The 21,218-nt window shown below is 41.4% G+C and overlaps 1 protein-coding gene across 1 annotated transcript in view; it reads right to left on the reverse strand.

Annotated features, from left to right (window-relative positions):
• Nucleotides 1-1,686: 1,686 nt before the first annotated feature.
• Nucleotides 1,687-21,218, reverse strand: part of LOC133399162 (E3 SUMO-protein ligase PIAS1-like) — a 117,154-nt gene continuing 97,622 nt past the window's right edge. The window contains exons 7-13 of the mRNA XM_061670445.1: nt 18,163-18,236; nt 17,723-17,883; nt 17,184-17,320; nt 10,523-10,763; nt 9,762-9,901; nt 8,900-8,940; nt 1,687-6,972 (exon numbers count right to left, since the gene is read on the reverse strand). Coding sequence (XP_061526429.1) covers nt 6,625-6,972; nt 8,900-8,940; nt 9,762-9,901; nt 10,523-10,763; nt 17,184-17,320; nt 17,723-17,883; nt 18,163-18,236 — 1,142 coding nt within the window. The 3' untranslated portion in view covers nt 1,687-6,624. The remainder of the gene's footprint in view (nt 6,973-8,899; nt 8,941-9,761; nt 9,902-10,522; nt 10,764-17,183; nt 17,321-17,722; nt 17,884-18,162; nt 18,237-21,218) is intronic.

Genomic DNA, 21,218 nt, shown 5'->3' on the forward strand with positions numbered 1-21,218 from the left:
GACTCCAACAAATGTCCCTCAACTATCAAAACACTTTGGGTGGGATTGATGAAGATGACAAAAAAACTAGTGTGCTTTTTTTTTTTCCATCCAGGGCAAAAGGGCAGGTGTTAGCGCACCACTCGGGATCTATGTGTACACGTGCCTACTACGGTATATCAAATACATTTCGACTCCTCGTATCATATATTACATAAACTTTCTACATTTCATTAAATCTGTTCCAGGACCAAAAGAAACACCACAATACGCGTTCTCAATAAAGAAAGATGGAAAAAAATAAAACATAATAAAAGAGAATGTTAAAAAAAAAAAGAACGAGTATCTGAAGCTTGCTCGTAAATCAAATTGTGGCTCATCATACAAAGTAAAAAAATCGATCAAGCGATGGCTCGTAGCTCGGAAAAACCTTCAAATCGAGGCACTCATAATTCAACGTACCGATGTACCTGTGTAAAAAAGACTGGTAAAATTAGAAGTACATATTTGACTACTACTGTAAAGTAAAAATGAATGAAATGTATTTAAGTGCAAAAGTTCAAATGATTTTTTTTTTCAATTGCAGCGGATACGAAAAGTCCACACACCCCGGTTCAAATACCAAGCTTTCGTGATGCAAAGAAAATAAGACCAAGATAAATCATTTCAAAAGATTATCGATTATTAGTGTGACCTACAATCTGTACATCGCCATCCATCCATTTTCCGCACTGCTTCTCCTCACGGGGGGCCGCGGGGGTGCCGGAGCCTATCCCAGTTATCTTCCACTATTTAAAGTGCCGCTAATGAACCCCAAATACATTTCAGATGTTCTAGTAGGCTTTTCCCCAAATGTGTATGCTTTACTAGGAGAAGCCTGATGGTTTTGCGCTAACACTGATTGCTATTTGGAACTGCTCAAATGGCCCTCCACCTTGACGAAGGCCTAACTGCTAAGCATAATTGACCAAGTTCTTTTTTTAGTGTTGCCAGAAAACAATAATAAGCGCCAAAAAATTCAACAACGAAGAGTCCAGTTGCCTCTCCTCAACCTTTGCAGATTACCATGACCTGGATGATTTCGAATCGACACACACATGAAGAAAAAAAAAAAATAAAATATTTTTTTTTTAGCAAGCACACACACATTAAGAAAAACACAGAATTTTTAGCAAGCACATTGGTATTTTTAAAAACTGATATTCGGCTAACGTTGTCTTGAAATGGAGGTTTGAAGTTCCTCCAAACGACTCTCTGCTGCCATCCAGAGTTCAGCTTGAAGGACGGTTCGTGAAGTTCACCTCATTCAATAATCGGTTGATTTATTGTACGTAATATAAACTATTACTAAAATAACATTTCCAAAATTATTTAATTTATTATGACTCCATGAATTACAAATATTAAATAAGAGAATTTTAAAATGAGATCAAATAAGAATGTGGAAAGCATGGAAGTATACTATAAGTAAGTCTGACAAATTGCGGCTGTACTTATAATGGCATTGGAGTATGTGAACTCAAATGGCTGCAATTATTAAAGTGTAAAATTCATAATTGGATAAAACCTCCTAAAATAAGCTGAATGTCTACATGTGACTGGCCAAACGCTTGTGGACCCTGACAGTAAATGTCAAACAGCAAAGATGGACTCCCTTACATGAAATAAGGAAACACACACACACACACACACACAAACACAGTGAACTAGGAGAATGCACTTTTAATACATCTAAACCTTTTCTACATAAACAGTTAACATTCAAGAAGTAAACAATTTATTCCAACGCATGTAATAAATATTTTTCTTCCACTTGGTACATTTGTACAAACTGACAAGGGTTTACTGTAGTCTGCACAGTCCTTTTCTTTAAAAGCCTTGTGTGGCTTTGGAGTTGGAGCCACGAAACCAAACCTGTGCATGTTTTAAGGCATTGAGTGCAGGTGGTGACTCTTACAGCTCGATGACACTCTTCATTGGCCACAGTCCTTTCTTCCATTGTTCGATACAGCTTCCATTTTCTTAAAAAATATAAATTACTTTCCTCGGGCGGCTCCGAATCGACACAAAAAGCATACAAACGAACATCGAACACGTTTGGATCGTAATATTCAGGATTCCGTACAGGCATAATATACATTATTCAATTTTCCCTTTCAGTTGGACACATCATGACCATTTTTGAGGAGTGGCCGCATTTAATCCGTCGGTTTCAGTGCAGGGTGGGCTGGGTTGGGCTCTGGCCCGCTCGCACTGTCCATCTGTCCATCCATCCATCCGTCCATCCATCCATCCAAGGCAGGGCACTTGAGCAGAAACACATTCAACACGGCCTGCAACACCCCCATACTTCACCCACATATCGTAGTCCGATACACAGCCAGGATCCAAGTTACAATATATTGAATTGGTTCAAATATTTAGGAGTGTTTACACAACTGTCCATGTCACTACAGAACATAATCTAACTGGAAACTCAATGTTGAACACCTTCAACCTGGGTTGCATGTGAAAGGCATCATTAGAAAACACTTTCTAATCCACAAGTCAAAATCACTGAGTGAGCAACTGCAGGATTGCTACTTCCTTGAAATATTGCACTGTTTTTTGTTTTTGTTTTTGTGTGTGTGTGCGTGTTTTTTTTTTTTTGTCAGTGCTTTAAGAATAGAAAAAAAAAGGTTCAATAAACACTACTGACCAAAAGTTAGGGAAATTCTGTTTTCGGGTGAAACTGCAGGATGAACCTAAATTGCACTATAACCTTCACAGGAGAACATAAATGGACCTCGGAATTTTTTAATTCCATGGGCTCTATTTTCATGACCAGTGTAAATCCGGCATGCTGCGCAGAGGCGGTTTAGAACAGGTTTTGGTAATTGCGCAGATGAGATTATTTAAAAGAGGGAGGCCTGCACCGCTGTCTGTATGAACACATCCAACTTCAATCAGGTCCAATCAAAGCGCCTCCTCTCATTCCCTTTAAATATGGCACAATATGACAGTCTCGCATGGCAAAATCTCTGTGCGGAAGAGGACGTAATCGCAGCGATCCATACAAGACTGGAGCTTGACGCCGCCAGGCTCTGTGGGATGATTTCAAAAATATACGACTACTACTCAAAATAATAATAAAAGGTTCTATGAATTGATTTCTACAATGATGCAGAGGGTTTGATGTCTGCTGTTCACATATTTATGAATGGAATACATCTGACATCCACCACACGTCCGTGGAGCTTGCGGATCTGTCTACCTGTGGCCTGATCAAATACACCAAAATCGCATTAGAACAGCACCAGACATAGACGGGGTCCCAGCAAGCGTAAGTTTAGACCCACTTTCTGCCACCATGTGTTTAGAGAAGGTCCAATAAGTGCACCTGTGACAGGTTAAAGTCAAATAAATCCTCCAATGACTTGCCATTATGTAATTATGAACGGACCCATTATCATAATGACAGGAAGGGATGCTACATGCAATCAGTCATTATGACTTTTGCATGAGCTGGCTAGCGTTCTTACTCTATTAAAGCTCTCAAGAAACTGAATGAGTTAATAACTTAACTGTACCTTTTGTGAGAAAGAACGCTGCTGTCAAACCAAGTTAAATACATAATGTAACAAAACAGATCTGGAATGATAGTGACATACACGTTCTCCCACAGAAATAAAAATAGATACGCACACATACATAGAAATAATACCAAATAAATACAATAGTGCACAACACAGGAAAGACAAGAGAGCTAACTCTCAAAAATGATTGTGTTTTATAGACTGGGTTGTTTCTTGTGAGAAGATGAAATCAGTTTGAAGTGTTTTGTTTTTTTGGGTGAATTCATTTGAAAAAGGACCCACTTCTTATTCTGGCTCTCTTCAGATCTAATGGGACCTCAGTCAATGCAGGGTGTCCCAAAAGCTACGATGCACTTAGTGGGAGATCCTGTACAATGGAGAGAAGGCAAAGTGAATCATTTGTTCTGAAAGCTCTTCTATGGACTTGAAGCGAAGCGAGCTGGGACCATCGCCAGAGGCGATCCTTGTTTGGTCCGTTCACATAAGTACAAAAAAAATGCTAACTAATGGCTCAGACTTCATTTGGACTGCTCAATGAGGGGCGAGAGTGAATTCAAAGTGGGTCACCTGGCTACAGGACCGTGCGCGGCAAAAAAACAAAAAACAAAAACAAATGGCACTTGTTGTCAGCAGTGATTAGAGACACAGTGACGCTTGGGAATGTTTTGTCTGACTGCAGACGTCTGGGAGTGGAATCCTGGAAAGGAGACGAATAAGAAGACAGCAAAGAAGTTTCAAGACGTGGAGGGTAAAACATTGGTGAGCTTGACTATAGCCGAGGCAAATGTGAGCTGATTGCGAGGCTTTGCTCTGGTTCGGGACACAAAGACTGCAATGTGTCTAACACCCAACAAATGTATCGTACTGTACATTCATGAGGGAAACTGATATTTCCAGTTCAATGGCCGCCTGGTGAGGACGCTTCAACTTCACACACGGACTAGCTTGCAGACGTATCAGTTGAACATGTGCATCGCACAGTGGAACTTCTGAAGAACATCCGACGAAAGATGTAATAGAAATATGGTCGGAAAGAATTTACAAATTCAAGTTTGAACGTAGGGATGGGCATAACAACCAATTTGTCGATTAATTGACGATTATGTGGAGTTTATTGTTGAACTACGTTTTGAAAAACAAAACAAAAAGGAGGTCAAATGCAGTGCACTACTTGGCTGCAGCCAGCTGAGGCACTGTTGATTCAGTTTCAACCAATTTGAGGCCTGAAAAAGAAGAGCATGACCTGGGCTAAGGGGTACAGCCACACAAAACCTGCAAAATGGCCCAAATTTATCTGGACACTCAACTAGTCCCTTTTTTGCTTGAAATTAGTATCTCTGCATTACTGTGTTTACATTTGCTTGAATGGCTGTCACTGGACTGAGTTCCTGTCCGTTATTTTGTTTCATGTGGCTTGTACGTTTAATGTTGAAACAACCTTTTTGTCAACTCCTCCTCAATGCGTCAACGTTTCCAAAAACGGGGGACATATTAAGACCTTCCTTTTTGACTCCTTCATCCCTAACGTGCAGTGAAGCATTTACACAAACAGGTACTCGTTGAATCTCGGTCACCGCCTCCTATTCCGCCTTGGCACAACTACTACAGAAGGGCTGCGGTTTGACTTTCAACTGCATTGTTCATTTATTCTGAACGGTTGAGCAAGAATGTCTCCAAGAATGCGGTTTAAGTGTCCAAAGAAAGACACAAGAGGACTCACTTTTTGAGTGCACTCTGATCAGCATCAAGGTACCTTGTTATTTTTGGCATTAAGCAAAAGAAAAAAGAAAATACTCTTCCATCTCCTGATTTACATATATAAATTATGCAAAGCTCCCAAAACAGTCTAAATGCTGGATGTGGACGGGGTCTTCAAAAGGAGTGCAAATGATAAACCAGAAGTAGATATCAGGGTTCCTACACATTTGAGATTTCCAACATTCCATACTTTTTCTAGACCCTAATTTCCAGACTTCTCGGCAAAAAAAAAAAATTTTCTAATAATTTGTGACATTGGAGTATACAGAATGTATATCATTCTGATTCTTTACATGCCATTATGTCGACAAATAATTTCCAGGGGGGGGGGGGATAATAAGGGATTCTTCGCCAACCGGTCTTTATCTTCAGAATTTAGGGTTAATGCCCGACAAGGTGTACAATGATCAGGGATTAATGGACGACGTAGAGGCGTGAACCGACGTGCCGCGGAGGACGGTCCATAGATCCCTGATAATTGTACATTAACCTGCTTATACCATGGTCACTTGCCAACAAAAATAACGAATGAAACTACCAAATCCTAATTTCATGCGTTTTGTAGTCAAAATGGAAAGTTTTACGAAAACAATTTCAGATCGATCTATACCTTTTTTTGGGTAGTCATCATTTTTTTGTTTTAGAAAATAGAGCTGCTGTAACAGTCTTGTTTCAATTTTCCCATACTTTTACCTGGCAATCTATGAAATCAAATTCCATACTTACCACACTTACGTAGGAACCCTGAGATATGGCCGCTCCACCTGCACATTCCCTATCACACGATCAGTGTAACCTGAACATGTAAAGGAATATATATTTTGGGTAAAAGTGAGAAATGACTGGAGCAGACTTTCGGGGGAAAGATGTAGTGATGACTTTGAAACCACGATATCGCTAAACAGGGCAGGAGCCATACATTACATATGAACCACAAACTATAACGTGGTCAAAAACAGCAGTTGAAGCAGCTCGCTACTCTGGACGTATCCCAGTTGAACATACAAAAGTAAAAGAAGAAAATAGATTTTGTTCTCTGTACATGCTGCCCCACCTTGTGTTCATTAAAAAAGAGCTGTCCTCCTTTGTGTTTTTGCTGTTTGTGCCATGCTGGGACCGGTAGCCCGAACGTGAGCCACTGAAAAAGTCAAAACCCATGTGCTCAGCTGACCTTCACGACTGTTTGAACCAACACCTCTGTCAAGTCCTCCTGGTGCGCCTCTTACACTCCAATGATTCTAGTCTAGTTTGTGAGTCAGTTCTCTACCCTGCAGTTAAATTAATTGTTGGATCGAGCCTGGCTCTTTGTGAGTCAGTCCAACGATATAACGTCAGGAATTCCTCCGTAAATAGCTGCCACCGCTGCTTCTGCGCTGCCCCGGCCACCCAGCACCCCGGCATGCGAGTGTGAGGACAAGGAGTGAGCGTCCCGGATGCTGCTGGACGACACCAGGCTGCTGCTACTGCTGCTGCCTGAGCTGCTGGCCCCGTTGGTCGGCAAAGTCAGTAAAGATGCCGAATTGGCTACCGATTGGTCGAGGAACAGCTGGGAGGAGGCTGAGGAGCTGGAGGTGCTGTAGGGCAGGAAGCGGTTGAGCAGAAGCTCGTGGTCCTCTGAGGCCGAGGCGGCCGCCGCCGCTGCCATCACCATGTTGTAATGCTGGAGAGAAGATGCTGGGTCAATCCCCTCACACATTTAACACCATATAGCGAGCAATACTTTGCTACCAGGCTTTCCAGGTGCGTCTAGAAAACTATTTTAGGTTTTTCCAATTCAAAATTTGAAACTCAAATCCTGTATTATCTATACTGTAGATTCACTGCATACAGTGTTAAAGATTTAAGGATTTTAGTTTTTTTATCATTTTGATGATTGCAGTTTACCGCTAACAAAAACCCAAAGTTCCCCATCTCACGAAATTCTAATCCTATTAAGATGATCTTTAATATACAAATTAAGTAAGGCTTCTGGAAAAATATGTGAAAAATGTGTTTCATGAATCAGTACTGTATAAGGGTTGCATTTTTTTTAAAATTGAACTACAGAAATAAATGCACTCTCATGATGGATAAGAACAAGATATTCTCATTTATTGAGATGCAACCGTGCTGACAGAAAACAATGTTTGGCCGGCTGGCAGAAACAAAACAAAAAAAAAAGCCCATAATTTGCAGTATGCTTGAAAACGCCTAATTTAAAAACTCGACGGCATGGATGAACACAGCGCCGTGTGTGTGGACCAGCAGAGGACAGGGGAGGAAGGGGTCATCATGCCAAAAAATGGTATGATAGAACCAGAACCCTAAAGCCAGACGCACACCGAGCGACGCAACCGAACGCGACTGAACTATTCAGTCGTGTCACACAGTATGCATGGTTCTGCAACGGGTTTGGCCGCGATACCAAATGTCAAAGGTTATATGATATCGCATTGATCTGTCACAACAAAAATGAAGTTTGTGTGTACCAAGCGAGATACAGCTTGATGTCACGAGTACTAATGTATACACAGAGAGGTGTGTCCCAAAGGTAACAGGACTGGTTTCACAAAGATATACAATAATCCCTAGCTAGATCTTGGTTCACTTATTGCGGATTGAGTGCATTGTGGATTTTTTTAAGAGGTCAGTACAGTGCAGTGACTCACCTGCACATCGCTGATACAGTTAGCTTTACTGGCTATGCGATTTTATTGTGGCTGCAATGACTCACACGGGCTCTTATTCTTACAGTAGTAGCAAAAGAAACCTTACTGAGTAATCGCAACTCATACAATTGGTAAGTCACCAAATTGCTTGAGGATACAGGGTTTCCATAATCCTTGTCGGTGACTACCTTGCCAGGACCATCGGTTTGAGGAACGGTGTCAATGCTTAAGGCAGGAAATTGCCTCTTCGCACCATATTCTCATGGGCTGTTGTTCACCCCACTCAAGCAGAGCACACCTGCCCTTAATAGGCATGTTCTTGGGTAGAGTGTGTGGACGGTGACCTCAAGTGCGCAACAAAACCAGCACCTATAAAGTGTCACATATTGGCGTTGTTTTGCACATGTTAAATCTATAAATATATATATATATATATATATATATATATATATAATAAAGTAATTACAACTAGTAATTTAGAATATTATAACAATATAACTATGACTAATTATACAATAAATATTTGGTGACTACTTTGCCGATTCCATTTATTGCGGTATTTCTCGAACGAAACCCCCGCAATAAGCAAGGGTTGACTGGATTTCAAACCAAAACTACAAATGACAAGTTTCCCCCTTGAATGTGGACCAGTTCAATCAGCGTGTCTACAAAGAGATCCTGCGGTGTATGCTTCATTCAGTGTGTGAGAAGAGGTGACAGCTTTGCTGCGTCACAATGAAAACGCACCTGCTCATAATACTCTGAGCATCTGACAGTTCCTGGCCAAGAAGAACATCGTCGTGCTGGATCAAGCTCCCTACTCACCCAAGCTGGCTCTGTGTGATTTGTTTTCCTCCTAGGACCTTTCTGACACACCATGTACTGTATATTGTGTTAAAAAAAATAAAAATAGCCAATGTGGTGTACTGTGAAGCATACCTGATGATTGTCACCTTGCAGGAAAGAGAAGAAGTTCAAATCTGCAAATTAAGTTGAAGGAGAGAAGTTGATTAAAGCAGGGCACAAACACATACTGACAATTGGGCCAAATTTGATTTGATTATAAGATGTCTCTGATTATCCTGTGGTGGGGTGTGTGTTAAGAGTGCTTTTTCTTCAGAAAACGTTCGGGGGGCCGACAATTCTGTTCAGTATTTACAGTCGCAAGTTATTATTTGTGTGGTAAATACTGAGTCCGGTTGAGCTACAGACTGATTGTGTCATGAATTGGAACAATAGTTAATTGGGAAGTGACCTGAAACTCATGCTGTTGCCAAACACAAATAGAGGTGCAACTGATTTTGTATAACATATCTCTCAAGTCATGGACCACAATAATAGGATAAGGAAAAGAGTTTACAACGGCAATGCAGTTGCCAGAGAAGCTATCCGTTAGCATAGCTTCTTCTATTGTTTCTACTTTTTTCTCTTCTTTCCGGCAGTCCTGATGCCATGCTGCCTCTTACAGGTCAGTCTTAGTACTATGAAAGACATCATTGTGTGTTGTTGGTGTGCTTGAGTACATCACACAATACTCTATATGAGCAGAAGGCACACACAGGGATTTTTTTTTCTTGGTCATATGTGGGCTCATATTTACAAAAATAAATAAATAAAATTAAATTAAAAAAAATATATATTTATATATATTGAAAATCGGTAGTCATGTACCTTGATTTACACTAACAATTTAAGGATACAAACACCTACTGGTCTTGGAAACCCTTGGTTTTACCACTGCTTCTAACATTTGGACCTGAACTTGCTCTTGTTGTGTTAATCTGTGTGTGTTGCTCATTACCTGGAAGGTCATTGGGGGTGTGGTAGTAGGGTCTATAGTCCTGGATCAGTGGGGGGACAGGGGGCATGTAGCTAGTGTCCACAGCTGTCATGCTGGACGCACGACTCACCGGGGAGGCCTGGTGGTGCAGGTTCAACACCCTGATGGCAGATTGGGAAGAGGAGACAAATTGTCACATGTTGATAGTCACGTTTGATGTCATATTTATCAGTATGGAATGAAGGTGTTTTTAAGTGTAACACAATTAAAGCGTAGGAATTTAAGAACATACAGGGCACATTTATCCACTTTATGATTCCTATCACATTTTTGCGAGAAGCATGACATGGTCAACAGAAAAATATATGTCAATCATAAAATCAAACCAAGTTTTATACAGATCTGATCCTGACTGCACAGGTAAACTTGGAACATGAAAAATACCATTCAACACTGGCTCTCTCTCTCTCTATATATATTACTGCATTAGACTAAATGACTGTTTGTCTTGTCTATTCCTTCAGGAAAGCCTCTAGTAAGCGGTCTACCTACCTGTCACAAGGGATTTAAAGAACAAATGTTACACACGCAACATTTTATGTTACCAACTGTGTGGCTGTTCAAGCATAATGTTAGAAACCTATTCGTGCACTCAAGTGAAAACCTCATGAATCATTTAATATGACGATGCTTCACTTCCCATGTGAGCCTTGTCCACAATTGATGATTTCTAAGCTATGAGAGCAGACAAAATCACAACCGGCGCTCCTTGTCCGACTGACCCTTTGTTGAGGACTGGCGGCGATGTCGGGGAAATGGACGGACAGGATCGTTTGGTGGGAGGAGGCAATGGAGGCAGGGGTGGTGGCGGCAGTGGCGGCGGCGATTCCTGTTCTTCGTCTTCTGAGGAGCTGTCTAATGTCAAGTCGATCACGGCCATTTTCTTGCCGTTGCTGCTGTCGCTGCTGTGGTTGGCTGACAACGAGCTCTGCTGATCTGAGCTCAAAGATGTTGGACACTGACCTGGAGAGCGACATTGACAGATATATGCTGTGACTTGTTTAACTTTAAAACCAAGACACAAAACACAATGGCACAACATACTGTAGATTACTGTTTGAGCTTTCCATGACAGTTCAAATAGAGCAAGCCGGGACACCGGTGATTAGCAAGCCTGTTAGAACAGGAGTGGAGTCTGTAAGTTAAGGCTAACTAGTACTATGATAGACATAGACTGTAACAACACAAATAGTCCTATACCATGTATGTACATTAGCGCGACATACTACACATTCTGATCCACTACCCACTAATGCATTGCGGACTGTTATGCTTTCTACTGTGGTCGTACTGTGTGATGAATTTAAGCACTCATTCAACCGATGAGCCGAGAAAGTCGAGAAATAACTACCAGATTCCTGCAGTATTGATCTCTCGCCGTGCCCAAAGCAACCCGAAATCTAATATGGGTTCGAGACAATGCAATCTTATTAATATTACTACTATGACTACCCTTGATGCAAATACCACCGATCACCCCACTTTAATGAAAATCGGTCTTATGAATATTAGATTGCTTTCCTCAAAAGCTGTTCTAGTCAAGAGACCATAATCTTAATATGATACGTCTTTGTGAGACTTGGTTAAAACCAAATAAGTTTTTACCACTTAATGAGGTGTCTCCCCCAAGCCCCCATGTTGCGCATCCTATTAGGTAGGATGGGGGTGTCACCCTAATGCGGCCCTATGGGGGGCACAAGCTAGTGCAAACTGTAGGCCAGTCCCATTTAAAGCGGCTAAAATAAGTATTTAACACTTCACTAAATATTCTCATTAAATATGAGAAATTGACATGAAAATTTCACCAGATGTTGGGAACAACAATTAATCCATGCATACAAAGAAAGTAGAACAAATAAGATCCGAAATTAAGTTGTGTGTAATAATGTGAAATGACACAGGGAAAAAGTATTGAACGCGCCAACTGGTATTGATTTAATACTTTGTACAAAAGCCTTTGTTTTCAATGACAGTTTCAAGACGCCTCTTGTATGGAGGAACTAGTAACATGCAGTGCTCTGGTGTGATTTTGGCCCATTCCTCCACACAAGCAGTCTTCAAATCTTGAAGGTTCCATGAGCTTCTTTTATGGACCTTGAGTTTCAGTTCTTTCCATAGATCTTTGATTGGATTCAAGACAGGTAATTGGCTGGGCCATTCTAGCAGCTTTATTATTTTTTTCTTTGAATCCAATTGAGAGTTTTCTTTGCAGTATGTTTTGGATCATTATCCTGCTGAAATGTCCACCCTCGATTCATTTCCATCATCCTCGTAGATGGGAGCAGATTTTTGTCAAGAACGTCTCGGTACATTTGCCCATTCATCCTTCCTTCAATAATGTTAGGTTTACCAGTACCATTTGCTGAAAACATCATGTTCCCACCTCCAAACATCAAAGTTGATATGGTGTTTTTAGGGTGATGTACAGGGCTATTTCTCCTTCAAAAGTGGTGTGCATTGTGGCAACCAAACAGTTCAATTTTGCTCTCATCCGACCTTTGATGAGGTCGAGAAAGTTCGATTATCTCCATTCAACTTGCATTGGCTCCCGGTCTACTTGAGATGCGATTTTAAGGTCCTGTTACTTACTCATAACTATTACAATGGGTTAACACCCTCTTATCCCACTCAATTAGTTGTACTGTTTGTTCTGTCCCAAAACCTACACTTACAAAACGTCTGTCTTTTGGTGACTCAGAGAGCCAGAATGAAGTCCGCAGGCTCCCTAGCATTTTCGATTCGGGCTCCAGTATTCTGGAATGCTCTACCTGCAAATATTAGAGCAACTACCAAAGAAGAACATTTTAAATCCCAACTAAAGACTTATTTCTACTCTTTGGCATTTAGTTAAAACAGGCCTACACGTAAACCTGTTTTACTGCCCCTTGTCCTACCTATACATCTACCTGGGGCACCTTTTCTCTTAATGAACATTGTAAAGCATCTTGGCATCGTAATGAACATTGCACAGCACCAGACTATGTGATGAACGTTTCCCACTCAACATCCGTTGCAGCGGAGTTATCCTGGAAGGGGGATTCCCCCCCCCCCCCCCCCCCCTCCCCATATGCGGTTCCTTCTGAAGGTTTCTTTTTTTCCTAAAATGGGGTTTTGAGTTTTTCATTGCCCGATTGGGGGGTTTACATTAAGGGATCATTGCCAAATGTGGGTATGTGAAGCCCCTTTGAGGCTTTTTAGTGATTAAGGGCTATTCAAATAAACTTGACTTGAGTTAATACTGTGCACAGTGGGCAAGTGTAGGGAACTTGCCCGACCACAAATAGCAAATTTCCACAAATAACTGACGCTCCCTTAAGAGTGATCATAAATGCCAATAAATATACCAAAAACTATGCTTATAAAACGCTTTACTAAGATTTCAAATGTTTGCGAATATCTATAAAAATTGCTGTATGGTATCCTTAACAATATAGTTAACAGCTTACAACTCAGCATGCACATACACAATGTACAGTACCTGTCCGTACACATCACCAAATCTGATTATGATGATTAAGATTTACTGTAGTGACGCAGTCCAGTGTAAAACGATGAACATGAATGAGCTGGTGGGAAAGTCCATTGCCACATAGGCTGCTGGCTCTACAATGGTTAGCGCTAGGGTGTTTACTGACCGGGAAACCAGGTAGGGAGATCACAAACTCGTGGTCCCAGATAGGTTAGCGATATATTGCAGCCATTTCCTAAAATCATTGAAGTTATTTTTTTCCTCATTAAAGTACACACAACACCCCATTATTGACAGATAAAAACGGAATTGTTTAAATTTTTGCAGATTTATTAAAAAAGAAAAACTGAAATATCACACAGCCATAAATATTCAGACCCTTTGCTGTGACACTCATACACAACCCATATATGTTGAACATAAATAAAAACAGAATACAATGATTTGCAAATCATGTTCAACCTATATTTAATAGAATACACGACAAAGACAAGATATTTAACGTTCAAACTGATAAACTTTATTGTTTTTAGGAAATAATCATTAACTTAGAATTTTATGGCTGCAACACGTTCCCAAAAAGCTGGGACAGGGTCATGTTTACCACTGTGTTACATCACCTTTTCTTTTAACAACATTCAATCAACGTTTGGGAACTGAGGACACTAATTGTTGAAGCTTTGTAGGTAGAATTCTTTCCCATTCTTGCTTGATGTACACCTTCAGCTGTTCAACAGTCCGGGGTCTCCGTTGTCATATTTTATGCTTGATAATGCGCCACACATTTTCAATGGAAGACAGGTCTGAACTGCAGGCAGGCCAGTCTAGCACCCGCACTCATTTACTACGCAGCCACGCTGTTGTACCACGTGCAGAATGTGGTTTGGCATTGTCTTGCTGAACTAAGCAGGGGGGGGGTCCATGAAAAAGACGTTGCTTGGATGGCATCATATGTTTCTCCAAAACCTGTATGTACCTTTCAGCATTAATGGTGCCTTCACAGATGTGTAAGTTACCCATGCCATTGGCACTAACACAGCCCCAAACCATCACAGATGCTGGCTTTTGAACTTTGCGTCCATAACAGTCCGGATGTTTCTTTTCCTCTTTGGCCCGGAGGACACGACGTCCACAATTTCCAAAACAATTTAAAATGTGGACTCGTCGGACCACAGACCACTTTTCCACTTTGCATCAGTCCATCTTAGATGAGCTCGAGCCTAGAGAAGCCGGCGGCGTTTCTGGGTGTTGTTGATAAATGGCTTTTGCTTTGCATAGTAGAGTTTCAAGTTGCACTTACGGATATAGCGCCGAACTGTATTTACTGACATTGGTTTTCTGAAGTGTTCCTGAGCCCATGTGGTGATATCCTTTACACATTGATGTTGGTTTTTGATGCAGTGCCGCCTGAGGGATCGAAGGTCACATTAATTCAATGTTGGTTTTCGGCCTTGCCGCTTACATGCAGTGATTTCTCCAGATACTCTGTACCTTTTGATATTATGGACCCTAGATGATGAAATCCCTAAATTCCTTGCAATTGTACGTTGAGGAACACTGTCCTTAAACTGTTCGACTATTTTCTCACGCACTTGTTCACAAAGAGGTGAACCTCGCCCCACCTTTGCTTGTGAATGACTGAGCAATTCATTTATTTATTTTTTTTCTCATTTTATACCCAATCATAGCACCCACCTGTTCCCAATTAGCCTGTTCACCTGTGGGATGTTCCAAACAGGTGTTTGATGAGCATTCCTCAACTTTCTCAGTCTTTTTTTAAACCTGTCCCAACTTTTTTGGAATGTGTTGCAGCCATAAAATTCTAAGTTAATGATTATTTGCTAAAAACAATAAAGTTTATCAGTTTGAAAATTAAATATCTTGTCTTTGTAGCGTATTCAATTAAATATAGGTTGAACAAAAATATATATAGGTTGTATTCGGTTTTTATTTATGTTTAACACAACACGCCAACTTCATTGGAATTGGGGTTGTATTTAACTCGGTCCATTTCTGTCCATTTCTTCTGATCATCCTTGAGATGGTTCTACACTTTCATTGGCGTCCAGCTGTGTTTGATTATACTGATTGGACTTGATTAGGAAAGCCACACACCTGTCTATATAAGACCTTACAGCTCATAGTACGTCAGAGCAAATTAGAATCATGAGGTCAAAGGAACTGCCTGAAGAGCTCAAAGACTGAATTGTGGCAAGGCACATATCTGGCCAAGGTTACAAAAAAAATTCTGCTGTACTTAAGGTTACTAAGAGCACAGTGGCTTCCATAATCCTTGAATGGAAGACGTTTAGAACGACCAGGCCTATTCCTAGAGCTGGCCGTCTGAGCAATCAAGGGAGAAGAGACTTGGTGAGAGAGGTAAAGAAGAACCCAAAGATCACTGTGGCTGAGCTCAGGAGATGCAGTCAGGAGATGGGAGAACGTTCTAGAAAGTCAACCAGTCACTGCAGCCCTCCAACAGTCGGGGCTTTATGGCAGAGTGGCCTGACGGAAGCCTCTCCTCAGTGCAAGACACATGAAAGCCTGCATGGACTTTGCTAAAAAAAAAAACCTGAAGGACTCCAAGATGGTGAGAAAAAAGATTCTCTGGTCTGATGAGACCAAGATACAACTTTTTGGCCTAAATTCTAAGCGGTATGTGTGGAGAAAACCAGGCACTGCTCATCACCTTTCAGTGAAGCATGGTGGTGGCAGCATCATGTTGTGGGGGTGTTTTTCAGCTGCAGGGACAGCACGACTGGTTGCAATCGAAGGAAAGATAAAGGCGGCCAAGTACAGGGATATCCTGGACTAAAACATTCTCAGGACAGTGAGTCAGTGCTCAGGACCTCAAACTGGGCTGAATGTTCACCTTCTAACAAGGCAATGACCCGAAGCACACAGCTAAAATAACGAAGGAGTGGCTTCAGAACAACTCAGTGACTGTTCTTGAATGACCCAGCCAGAGCCCTGACTTAAACCCAATTGAGCATCTGTGGAGAGAAAAATGGCTGTCCACCAACGTTCACCCTCCAACCTGACAGAACTGGAGAAGATCTGCAAGGAGGAATGGCTGAGGATCCTCAAATCCACGTGTGTAAAACGGCCTTCCCAAAAAGGCTCATGGCTGTATTAGCTCAAAAGGGTGCTTCGACTAAATACTGAGCAAAGGGCCTGAATACCTATGCCTGTGTGATATTCCAGTTTTTCTTTTTTAATAAATCTGCAAAAATTTCAATAATTCTGTTTTTTTCTTTCAATGTGGGTGGGGTGTTTTGTGTACATTAATGAGGGGGAAAAAATGAACAAATTATTTTAGCAATTGGCTGCAATATAAGGAAGAGTGAAAAATTTAAGGGGGTCTGAATACTTTGCGTACCCACTGTACCTGTATTGTAACAGAGTCCACTGGTTTTATATTATTATAATATCTCTGACGGCACGGTGGATGACTGGTTAGAGCGTCTGCCTCAAAGTTCTGAGGACCGGGGTTCAATCCCCGGCCCCGCCTGTGTGGAGTTTGCATGTTCTCCTCGTGCCTGCGTGGGTTTTCTCCGGGCACTCCAGTTTCCCCACATCCCAAAAACATGCGTTGTAGGTTAATTAACAACTCTAAATTGCCCGCAGGTGTGAATGTGAGTGCGAATGGTTGTTTGTTTGTATGTGCCCTGTGATTGGCTAGCAACCAGTTCAGGGTGTACCCCGCTTCCTGCCCGATGATAGCTAGGATCAGAATCAGATTCAGAATCAGAATCATCTTTATTTGCCAAGTATGTCCAAAACACACAAGGAATTTGTCTCCGGTAGTTGGAGCCGCTCTAGTACAACAGACAGTCAATTTACAGAACACTTTGGGGACAGAAAATCATGAATAGCGAGTTGTCTGTGAATAATTGAGGAAAATAAAACCTTACCATTCAGGCTACTTTTTAAAGCAACAAAAGAGACTTCCTGTACTTCATTTTTTGTCCTCATGGGGGCCCAGTTCCCATCTTCCTTGAACTGGATCTCATCACAATCCATACAGCTGTTCAGGATCTCCACAAAAAGCCTGTGTGATTTAACAGTGAGAATCACATTGTCCAACAATAGAAGAATAACAGTTAGTCGACGTAAAGAGGTGACACAATGTGCAAATATTTCACGTTACAGCTCATCTGTAAAACATAACTGGATTAAAATGGAGACTACAGTCGTTGGATTCAGGGTAAACATACCCTAATTGGTATAGGGTTTAAATAATTATTTTGTTTCAAATGGCCATGACAGCCACAAGCCAGTGCAGGTAGAACTGGAAATGTGAAAAATTATGACAAAAACTACTTGATTTTTTTCCAGAATAATTAAAGACTGTGGTCTACTAAAATGTATACAAATGAAATAGACTATTTTGTTTCAATAAACTTTGCATAGCTCCACTACGGGGTGAGAAGATGGGAGTTCGGTAATTTACCCGTCGATGATCAGGTGTTCATAAGGGGCCTTCTTGTCACAGACAGGACAGACCCAGGTGGGCTTCTTCTCGTTCATTTGAATATACAGTGTGGCGTCAAAGCACTGTAGGTGGGAGCATGTCAGCGCCCGGCATGGAATCATCAACCGCATTTTTCCGAGCTGCACAGAATGCATCAACATGTCGTAAGGTAATAAGGAGGTCATCTGCACAGCAGGGGTGTAGGATACTGTATATGGCTGGCATAAATGTCGCAAACATGTCAAGCATGTGGAAAGATGCACAGCAGGGTTCAAGAACAGAATGACAGGTGGATTGTATAGGGGAAAAAAAGAAAGGTAATGAAATGAATGTGTGCAGTGCTTTCATTTTGGTGATGTTTATCATTTAATGCTTTAGAATATCTGTACATTGCCTTAAGATGAAATAAAGTTGCTTACCGGGCAGAGCAAGGACACACGAAGGCTAGTTGTGGCTATTTCACTGTCTGGGTCTGCTGTTAGCTTCTCTTTGACTGTAGGCAAATGGGGGAAAAAATAAATGCCAATATGTCAAAGTCAATTTAATGCTTCAATTAAATAAAGACAAGGGATTAGTCAGAATGTTGTGTCATGATCTGTGCCCTGCAGGTCCTCTTTTGGAGCTTGGGTGGCGCTTTGCACCCCTCCCTCCCCGTTCTCTCTCGCTCTCTCTCTGCAGCAATTACCATTCCCTCGCCTGCGCACCTGTTCCCAATCAGCAGTAAATCACCACTTGCATTTAAGCCTGCCAGATCCAGGAGTCCAGCGCCTGTGTATTGACGCTCATTCGTGGTACACAGGGTGACTCTCACGATTCTTTCTCGTATGTTACTTTTATTACTTGGCTACCCGCATTGTACTAATCCTCGTGTCCTCCTTCGTCCCCAGTGCTCCTCCCATGTCTCCCGCTCCTGCCATGCCATCAAAGCTCTTCCACCTGCCCTCCTGCTACCTGCACCTTCCTTGTTCCAACGGCCCACCATCACTCCTCGGATATCCTACCCCCGAGCTTCTACCAAATAAACCACTCATCTACTTCCTCTGCCTCCGCCTGCTTTTCGGTCCAGTCCGATATTATACGATTACCAATTATGACAGTAAGCACTTTTACGGATTTTGCAGACTACAGTCTTGCTTGCACCTATCCTTTTTCTGTACCGTTTATCCTCACTAGCGTCGTGGGTGTGCTGAGGCCTATCTCAGCTAACTCTGGCCAAGAGGTAGGCTACACCCTGAACTGGTCGCCAGCCAATTGCAGGGCACATATAGACAAACAACCATTCGCACTCACATTCACACCTACGGACAATTTAGAGTCTTCAATTGACCTATCATGCATGATTTTGGAATGTGGGAGGAAACCGGAGTGCCTGGAGAAAACCCACGCAGGCACGGGGAGAATATGCAAACTTTGTTTGGATCCCTAGCTTTATATTACCAACCATGCTGTTGTACAAAATACATACACTTGTGCCATACAAAGAAAAACCCACAATGATCACTGAAATAACTTGAAACTCACAAAATACAGAAAAAGTAAATGTACTTCTATCTTTGTGGTCCAACAGAATGACTTGAAAAAAGAAACCGGTCTGAACAAAAATGACTTAATAACTTAATATTTGGTTACCTAGCCATTTGAGGGTATGACTGCAATCAAAGGTTTTCTGTCACTCTCAATTAGACTTGTGCACCTGTCAATGGATATTTTAGCCAACTCCTCGTGGGCCAACTACTGCAGCTGTCTCACGTCTGAAGGAGATCTTATACTGACTACATGTTCCAGTTCCTTTTCTCATATATAAAGGTCCCATGCCACGTCATTTTATCGGGTTTGCAAGATAATTTGGGTTAGAAATGCCCAGGATGCCCTTTTTCAAATTTTCTATTGTCGTTGGTCCAAAACACCTGGCAGATGAGATGACTGGGTTTTTCATTAATACAGTGTTCCCTCGCTATATCACAGTTCACCCACTGTGGCTTTCCCCCCCCATATTTATATCATGGGATTTTGAGTATTTGCTGTAACTTGTTGTGGTAAAATAAATGCTTCCTAGCATTAAACATTAAAATTGTAAAATAATAATAATACTGCGATTGGCTGGCGACCAGTTCAGGGTGTACTCCGCCTCTCGCCCGAAGATGGCTGAGATAGGCTCCAGCACGCCCGCGACCCTTGTGAGGCTACAGCGGTACGGAAAATAGATGGATGGATAATAATAATAAAAACACATATGACAAGGTATAAAACACACATAGCGTACAGTAAAACTGTGCATTACAGATGTTTAAGACTTTAAAAGGTGCTTAAGTGTATAGAAAGTGTTTAAAAAGGTATGGTAGAGGTTAATAGTAGTGTGGGAAGATTAATAAGGGTCTGGGTAGGTTCATACAGTCCAGCTTTAAAATACGTATAAATGTGGTTGCTACTTTGTGGATTTCAGCTATTGTGGGGGTGGTCTGGACCCTAACCCTCGCCATAAACAAGGGATTACTGTATTTGATATGTAAATAAGCTTGCTCTGATTGGATCACTGTTCCCCTTAATTTGAATATAGAAAACAGCTCTTTGAGATCGTCGTGCGACAGGTTCGTTTTATTCTACTAATGATGTGTTGTTGCAATAGTAATCTTGATAGCCGCCGAGATATATCCGAAATCTTACCGGATACTGATAGCTATAGCGGTTGTAGCTGCAAATATTCCATTGACTGTTCATGCTGCAGACATGCAAACGCCAAAGGCATGAAAAAGATGACAATAAAAAAACATTGTAGGGGGATCCCCCGGGCTCCCGCAGAGAATGTTTTTTATTTTAACATAAATTAAGCTATCTGGAAGACTCTGAAGAGTACAATCAGGCAAAAACATTTATTTACAGCACTCAAGTACATGTTGATTTGCCTAATTTCTTTGCTTTTTTTGTTCTGGCCTCCAACTTGAGACAGGCCCATCTCCACCTGCATCACTTAGTATAGCTTAAGAGTAGCAATAGTGGATAGCCGCTCCAGAGGCGGGTAGAGTCGCCAAATATTGTACTCAAGTAAGAATACTGTTACTTGACAATAATGTGACTGAAGTAAAAGTAAAAAGTAGTCCTCCCAAAAATTACTTGAGTTAGAGTAAAAAGCACACAGTGAAATAATTACTCAAGTACTGAGTCAAATAGTGAGTAACTTCAGATTTTTTAACCACATCAATAAAAGAAAGAAAATACAAAATAAAATGCAAATTCTGATGTTGCTGTGTGTGGGCGTGTGTGAATGCAATCAGAACTACAACAAAACGTCTGCAATTTACTGCACGGTGTTTTCTCAAGTTATAAGTGAGCAGAAATATCCACGTTTGGGCAGACAGTGCCAGACAAATACTAGATTATATGAAAGCTGTTATTTTTGTTCATCTAAATGTAAACATGAAGAGTTGCACGCCGTTGCTTTCATGGTAACGGCAACCTTCCCAACATGGCCGCCACA

The sequence above is a fragment of the Phycodurus eques genome, chromosome 2 (assembly GCF_024500275.1).
Source record: "Phycodurus eques isolate BA_2022a chromosome 2, UOR_Pequ_1.1, whole genome shotgun sequence".
In the NCBI taxonomy this organism is placed as follows: domain Eukaryota; kingdom Metazoa; phylum Chordata; class Actinopteri; order Syngnathiformes; family Syngnathidae; genus Phycodurus; species Phycodurus eques.